At 46.2% G+C, this 8,378-nt stretch overlaps 1 protein-coding gene across 1 annotated transcript in view; it reads left to right on the plus strand.

Moving 5' to 3' along the window:
- Positions 1 to 3,940: 3,940 nt before the first annotated feature.
- The window catches only part of DEPDC7 (DEP domain containing 7), a 23,968-nt gene continuing 19,530 nt past the window's right edge, over positions 3,941 to 8,378 (plus strand). Inside the window, exon 1 of the mRNA XM_003781540.3 lies at positions 3,941 to 4,110. Within this exon, the coding sequence (XP_003781588.1) occupies positions 4,038 to 4,110 (73 nt within the window). The 5' untranslated portion in view covers positions 3,941 to 4,037. The remainder of the gene's footprint in view (positions 4,111 to 8,378) is intronic.

Genomic DNA, 8,378 nt, shown 5'->3' on the forward strand with positions numbered 1-8,378 from the left:
TTTTCTGTGAGTTACCCTGAGGCCATGGTAGTCTAGCCCAGGCAAGAGAATGAGAATCTTGTGTCAAAGGAAAAAAAGTATGAAGCTGACATTTTCTTGTCTTTTTTTTTTTTTTTTTTTGAGACAGAGTTTCACTTTGTTGCCCTCAGTAGAGTACGGTGGCGTCACAGCTCACAGCAACCTCCAGCTCTTGGGCTTAGGCGATTCTCCTGCCTCAGCCTCCCAAGTAGCTGGGACCACAAGCGACCGCCACAATGTCTGGCTATTTTTTTTTTCTTGTTTTTTTTTTGTCGAGACAGAGTTCTACCCTATTCCCTGAGCAGAGTGCAATGGCATCGGTGCTCACTGCAACCTCAGACTTGGGCTATGGGCATCCTGCTGCCTTAGCCTCCGAAGCTGCTGGGATTACAGGCGCTGGCCACGGCTCCTGGCTGGGTTTTTCCATTTTTTCCCAAGAGTCAGGGTCTTACTCTCGCTCAGACAAGCCTTGAACTCCTGAGCTCAAGCAATCCTCCCGCCTCAGCCTCCTATAGTGCTGGGATTACAGGTGTGAGCCACTGCACCTGGCTATATCTGGCTATTTTTTTGTTGCAGTTTGGCTGGGGTCAGGTTTGAACCCGCCACCCTCGGTATATGGGGCTGGCTCCCTACTCACTGAGCCACAGATACCACCCTGAAGCTGACATTTTCTACTGGTATATATTTGGGTGTAGAGAGTCAAAGCCAAAGCACCTAGTATGTGCTCAATGCTGCACAGATGCTGAAAGAAATCTGAAAGGTTTAAAATATGCTCCCTGTTCTGGGTAATTTTCCAATTTTGTGTGTGGTGAAATAATTGGTATGAATACAACCAGTGGCTGGATACTAAGGCACGTGATAAGGGTCATAGGTAGTCAAAGAAGGAATATACCAGGATAACCTGGAAACATCTGTCTAGCAAAGAATGCCGGAAATGTATTAGGCATTCCCTAATCTGGGGTGCAAAGACAGTAGATAAAAAAGAACATTCCAGGGCGGCGCCTGTGGCTCAGTGAGTAGGGCACTGGCCCCATATACCGAGGGTGGCGGGCAGGTTCAAACCCAGCCCCGGCCGAACTGCAACCAAAAAATAGCTGGGCGTTGTGGTGGGCGCCTCTAGTCCCAGCTACTTGGGAGGCTGAGGCAAGAGAATCACTTAAGCCCAGGAGTTGAAGGTTGCTGTGAGCTGTGTGACGCCACAGCACTCCACTAAGGGCAACAAAGTGAGATTCTATCTCTACAAAAAAAAAAAAAAAAAAAAAGAACATCCCAAAGGGCAGTGCCTGTGGCTCAGTGGGTAGGGCGTACTGGCCCCATATACCGAGGGTGGCAGGTTCCAACCCAGCCCCGGCCAAACTTCAAAAAAAACAAAAAAATAGCTGGGCATTGTAGTGGGTGCCTGTAGTCCCAGCTACTTGGGAGGCTGAAGCAAGAGAATTGCCTAAGCCTAGGAGTTGGAGGTTGCTGTGAGTTGTGACACCATGACGCTCTACTGAGGGTAATAAAGTGAGACTCTGTCTTAAAAAAAAAGAACATTTCAGAATTATAGATAGGGCAGACAAATAGAACATAAGTTGATGAAAAAGTCTTTGAAATGTTATATAAAGTATCAAGATGATCACTGAGGCTTCTCTGCCTTAGCCTTCTAAGTAGCTGGGACTACAGGCGCCCACCATAACACTGGGCTATTTTTTTTTGTTGTAGTTGTCATTGTTGTTTTTAGCAGCCCCAGGCTGAGGTTTGAACCCACCAGTCCCGGTTTATGTGGCTGGCACCCTAACCACTGAGCCACAGGCTAAGACAGAGAATCACTTAAGCCCAAGGTTGACTGTGAGTGTGATGCCACAGCACTCTACTGAGGGTGACACAGTGAGACTGTCTCAACAACAACAACAAAAAGATTATCACTGAGGTTATCTGCTTTTTTCAAAGACCCAATATTATTGCTTGTTAAGATTTCTTTTGTCTGAAATAGGCTGAGGTTTTTGTTTCCTCCTAAGTAGAGAGATTGGACTAAGGGGTTCACTCATTTATGCCTTGGAGGAATGACTAAAACAGATGTATTGGATGCCTGAAACTGACTCTGAGTTTTATCTTATCTCTGTGAGTAGCCACCGATCAAGAGCTTACAAAGAAAATTAACTTAAACTGAAGTTAGTCCGGGTTTTACTGCCACCACTTGGCAATTCTCTCTACCTCTTAGGAGCAGCAACCTCCCCCCCCACCCCACCCCCACACACTTGTCCCCATCGCTAAACCCAGTTCCCTAGGGGGCACAGCTTCTTAGTAAGTATCCTCTAAAACAACCCCAGGTAGGAGTTTATCTGGTAAGTAAATAAAGAACTCCCACTTAAACACCATTCTAATTTACACCCAGATGACACAACCGTCCTCCTTCTAAGACGTTTATTATACACATCAAAAGTTAAGAATGGTTGTGAAATCCCCAAACTTAAAAAAAAGAACAAGTACGTGGCAATCGGATGAATGATCTCTTAGATGGTTCATCCTTTCAGAGGAACCCAGCACTGGACCCCTGGATTCTCTGGCTGCAACTCCCCCGTAATTAGCACGCTTCCCATTAACAGCCCTCCCTCCCTTCTCTCCCCGCCTTGACTCTTACCCTCCTCTTTTCACAGCAAACTCTGTCCCCACCCACCTGACCAGAGTTACTTCTGAGGCAGCACAGATTTCCTTGGCAGCCAGCCAGGCAGCCACAGGTCTTTCGTGCCGCCCTCCTGCGACCTGTGGACATTGCTCTCCTGGGTCACATAAAGATTTGTTCTTGGAGGGGTGGGGAGTCACGGGGTATGACACACCTCTTGGGGACGCAATTACAAGAGGGACTTTACCTAACAAATGCAATCAGTGTAACCTGGTTGTTTGTACCCTCAACGAATCCCCAACAATTGAAAAAAAAAAAAGATTTGTTCTTTACGGGAAGTTATATATTTATTACCATGACATTTGGTTTTTTTTTGAGACAGAGCCTCAAGCTGTCCCCCTGGGTAGAGTGCTGTGGCATCACAGCTCACAGCAATCACCAACTCTTGGGCTCAAGCGAGTCTCCTGCCTCAGCCTCCCAAGTAGCTGGGACCACAGGCGCCCGCCACAACGCCTGGCTATTTTTTTTTTTTTTTTTTGGTGTTGTTGCAGCCATCTTTGTTGTTTGGCGGGCTCAGGCTGGGCTCGAACCCACCACCTTAGGTGTACATGGCTGGCCCCTTAGCCACTTGAGCCACAGGTGCCGAGCCACCATGACATACTTTTAAACACTTCTTCCAGACCCAATTACTAAATGTTGAACATGTAAACGCTTAATGGTAATAGATTAGTTTCTGTAATCCTCCTAAAAACAGAAACAAAAACCACTCCGTGAGGTCCGGCGCAGCGGCTCCTGCCTGTAATCCTAGCACTCTGGGAGGCCGAGGCAGGTGGATTGCTTGAGCTCAAGAGTTCGACTCCAGCCTGAGCAAGAGTGAGACTCCGTCTCTACTAAAAATACAAAAACTAGCCGGGTGCGGTGGCTGGCACCCGTAGTCCCAGGTATTTGGGAGGCTGAGGCAAGAGGATCGCTTGATCCCAAGAGTTTGAGGTTGGTGGGAGCGATGATGTCAGGGGACTCTACCCAGGGCGGTAGAGGAAGACTGTCTCCCAAAACAAACAAAAAAAGCACTCCGTGAAACAGGGACCAACACAAACCCCGCGTCACAGGTGAGGACACAGCGGTGACGCAGCTTGCCGGGTCCCAGAACTAGTATACAGCGAGACGCAGCTTGCGCCCAGCTGGTCTGAGTCGCAGCGCACGACCGCGCGAAGCACTTTCTACCTGGCCACGGCTCGCACCGTGACGCGCTGGAGACATCCAGGAGGGCCCTCCCTGCGGGCCTGGAAGACACGTCACCGCGGGGCGGGGGCCTTCGGGAGCCCCGCCCCCGGCCAGTTAACTGGCGGCAGCTGCGCGGGCGCCCAGTTCGCAGCGAAGCGGTCGGAGGAGGTGCGTCCGGGCGGCGAGGGCCATGGCCACGGTGCGGGAGAAGGCGGCCGCGCTGAACCACTTGCCCCTCCACGGCCCCGCGCACAAGCCTCCCGGTAGGTGCCCAGGACCCTCTCCAGGGACGCCGCGGGCGGGCTGTGGTTCTGGCGCGAGGCAGGCGGGCGGGGGAGGCGTGGGCGTTCGGCCACCCCTACCCGGACAGCTGCGGTGTCCCGCACAGCTGTTGACTACTCCGCCGACTGCGGCCAGCTGGGGTTCCTCTCCGGTGCTGGTGGACCCCGCCGCCCGCGTAATATGGCTCTTTTACTAAGTTGCCCAGACTTTACCTTCACCCCGCGTTGGTGCGCCCGCTATGTGCCAGGCAGTCGCTGTACGTCTGGATAAGGCTCCACATGGTTACTGGTGAAAAGTATGATGGTACCTGGGATGTACAAGGCTGTTTGTCCGTGGCTTCACCCAACAAACCTTGACTGCACAGTAATGGCCAGGGACCAAGTGCTCCCTTGCCCACATTGTACTCCAGACTGGCAGGAATAGTCACGTTGATCTCTCCAGACTCTTCCAGGGAGAGATGAGGTTTTTTTCTTGTGTAAGTTCTACTGGCAGGAACTTGACATAAATTGTTAACAGTTTCTGAATAAGTACTATTTATGTGATTTTTTTTTTACTTTTAAAAAAAGTTACATGACATTAGCATAGAAGTCAGTGAATTGGGGGCATTTTGTTTAGGATCTTGGTCTCTTCAGAATTTCAAACAAATGAACGTAGATTATCCGTTCTAAAATGCTGATTCTAGGATATACACAACTCAGTAAATAGGTCTGAATTGGCCAGAAAACACTTGGCCTTTATTTCTTTTGGATAAGTTAAAATTTTTCCTCTTTCTGGAGTTCCATAATAGGGTGTTTTAGGAGGAATTGGTTTCCTATCAGACAAAAGTTTTTCATTTGTAAAATGCCAACTCGTGAAACTGACTCCTTCCTCTAGGTCATATGGGTGCATCTCAGTGGCCCACTCTTGTGTTTAACTTAACTAATTAATGCCCCTTTTAATCTTCAAAATGCTAGTGATAAATTGTGATACAGAAACTTTTTTTTTTTTTTTTGAGACAGAGTCTTACCCTATTGCCCATGGTAGAGCACCCCAGCATCACAGCCCTCAGCAACCTTCAGCTCCTGGACTCAGGCCATCCTCCTGCCTCAATGTCCCCCATCCACACCCCCTAGCAGCCGGGACCACAGGTGCCCGCCCCAACACCCTGCCATCTTTTCGTTGCAGTTTGGCCAGGGCGGGGTTTGAACCCCTCACCCCCGGTTATGGGGTCGTCCTACTCACTGAGCCACAGGCGCCGCCCAGAGAAACTTTTTTGTTTGTACTTTTTTTTTTTTTTTTTTGAGACAGAGTCTCACCATGTCCCCCTAGGTAGAGTGCCATGTCCTCCCAAGTAGCTGAGACTACAGGTGCCCGACACAATGCTGGGCTATTTTTTGTTGCAATTTTCTTTGTTGTTTAGCAGGCCCTGGGCTGGGCTCGAACCCACCATCTCGGTGCATTTGGCCAGCGCCTTTCTCACTGAGCTATGGACACCGAGCCTCGTTTGTACTTTTTTAAGAAACATCATAATATTGACCTTAGTCTGCTTCCATTTAAAGAATTCAGATAAGCACAATATGGCCACAGAGCATCTCCTTCATGTACTTTGAGAGGAAAAATACTAAAACATTTAGGAATTTAAAGCCAATGATACTGAAAAACAGTCTTGAGAAATCTTTAGGTTCGCTTTCTGAGTGACTAAACCCCCGCCCCTCATTTCACCTGCTTAAAAACATGATACTCTGTTTTCTCTAACAGCTGAAATACCCATTGTGGGTTTTGGGCATTTGTGAACAAGTTAGTAGATGGTGTACAGGAGTATGTATTCAAAAAGTAAGTAGGGCAGCACCTGTGGCTCAAGGAGTAGGGCGCTGGCCCCATATACTGGGGTGGCAGGTTCAAAGCCGGCCCCGGTCAAAAATATAAATAAAAAATAAAATGAAAAATTATTTTAAAAAAATTAAATAGCAGACTCTCAGAAGGAAGAGTTATAGTGCTGGTCATTTTTTTTATCAATTTTATCAAAGGAAAAGAAAACCACTATCCTTGGCATACCAGCTGCAGTGGCCTGGGAAGGGCCCTCCTGTGTGCTCAATTATTTTGCTGGCTACAGCTGAAGTCCCTACCCGTTAGCATTTGTTAACCCTCCTTCTAGGTTAGTTGCCTAGTAGAAGTCCAGTTCCTGAAACATTGCTTGCCATTCCTTTTCTGTGAGTTCTGGCAGGCAGCTTTGTACTTTTGTTTCTCCACGGATTAGTAACTCTCCCATAACTTAAAGGAGCTATAACCTTTAAGAGACCTGGTTAATGTAGAAGAAATAAAGTCAGTAACTTCAGTCAGTACTTCAAACACACTTGTCTTTTAATGATATGACTAACAAGAAAGTGGTGTGTTATCCTGTTATCCCTTTAGAATGTAACCTAATCCTTTGAGTTTGCCTGGTGTCACTTTTCCAGGGAGCTCAAAGTACTTCCCATTTGCTATCTCATTAATGTGTGAATTAAAGCAGGGACCAAGCCTGCTTTGTTGATAGTCATCTCAACATATTTTAGAATTATTCTTGTTAGTAGACTTATTTTACATGTTTAACCTTCCTGCAGCTTTCTTTTTAGAGGTGATCTCAGCCTTCAGTATGACATCTCTAATGCCAAATAAGAAAATCAACTTTGGACTACCAAAACCAATATCCAGTAAAAGTGTTGCAATTTTGTCAATAATACAGGAATTTTTTTCCACTCAGTCATAGCTTTCCAGGTTTAACATGACAAACACGATTTTCTTTACATTTATCTGTTTTCAGGACATTTTGGTTACTGTCCGACAAATGTTCTTTTCCTCTGTCTTGACAATTCTGTACTGTTTTAAAATACTGAAAAATATTTTAAGATACAATAATAAATGATTTAGAATTTATAGATTTGTTTTCTGATGAAAAGTTAACTCCTTGGATTGTGTCAAATCTTGCCTTCTCGAAACTGTTGAGCATTGTTTGATTGACTACTGTTCAGAGCTTGATATCATCCTGATGGTAGTAATAAAGGGTAAACTCCTAAGGGTGCAGACTATGTCCTCTGAGTTCAGAGGAAGAAAGAAACCTCCCTTAAAATTTTAGTATAGAATCACTAAAAAGTGATGAAGTTAGTATATACAGTTTCCATATGCCCTACACTCAGTTTTATTATCTAACGTTACTTAGTATGGTCTATTTGTTATAATTAATGGACTGATACTGATAACATGATTATTAACTAAAGTCCACACTTCATTTCCTTGGTGTTTCTGTTTCAGGACCCTATCCAGGATGTTATGTTCCATTGAGTTGTCATGTCTCCTTAGACTGTCGACTGTGGCAGTTTCTTCCCTTTGTTTTTAGTTATACATCTGTTAATTGCTGGGCACTGTATTAGCCACATCAACATATATTATCATATGATCCTTAAAATAACTGGGAGAAGTAGAGTTAGCTCTGTTTACAATAAAAAAGTTGGGCAGTTTGCCCAAGGTTGCATTATCAGTAAGTGATAGACCCAGGAATGAAACTCAGGTCTTTGGCACTCCAGAGACCTTGCTGGTCTAACTGTTCGTTGCACCTAGCACTGGGTCTGCTGCATTAGCACACATTTCCATGTTGGCACAGTATTCGGTCAACCCAGGCTTTCTTCACCGCAGCACTGTTGACATTTTCTTTGCTGTGGGGGCTGTCTGTGCACTGTAGGATGTTCAGCAGCATCCCTGGCCTCTATCCACTAGGCACCAATAGCACTTTTCCCATTGTGATAACCAAAAATGTCTCCAGATGTGTCCTGTGACAGGTAAAATCTGCCTACTGAGAACCATGGGGTTATTAAACCTTCTTTAAAAATCTTTACTAGTGGCTTGGCGCCTGTGGCTCAAGTGGCTAAGGCGCCAGCCACATACACCTAAGGTGGCGGGTTTGAATCCATCCTGGACCCGCCAAACAACAATGACGGCTGCAACCAAAAAATAGCTGGGCGTTGTGGTGGACGCCTGTAGTCCCAGCTACTTGGGAGGCGGAGGCAGGAGACTCGCTTGAGCCCAGGAGTTGGAGGTTGCTGTGAGCTGTGATGCCATGGCACTCTACCCAGGGTGACAACTTCAGGCTCTGTCTAAAAAAAAAAAATCTTTACTAGTTAGGAATAATCAACAACCAACAAAGAAGACTAGCCAACTGTGTATGTTGTGCTAAGGGAATCCATAAAGCAATAAGATAATTTGAACCTCTGTAAACTATAAGGAAATTAAAAAAAAA

This window comes from Otolemur garnettii, unplaced genomic scaffold (genome assembly GCF_000181295.1).
Source record: "Otolemur garnettii isolate 467f Iridium unplaced genomic scaffold, OtoGar3 scaffold00001, whole genome shotgun sequence".
Lineage (NCBI taxonomy): Eukaryota > Metazoa > Chordata > Mammalia > Primates > Galagidae > Otolemur > Otolemur garnettii.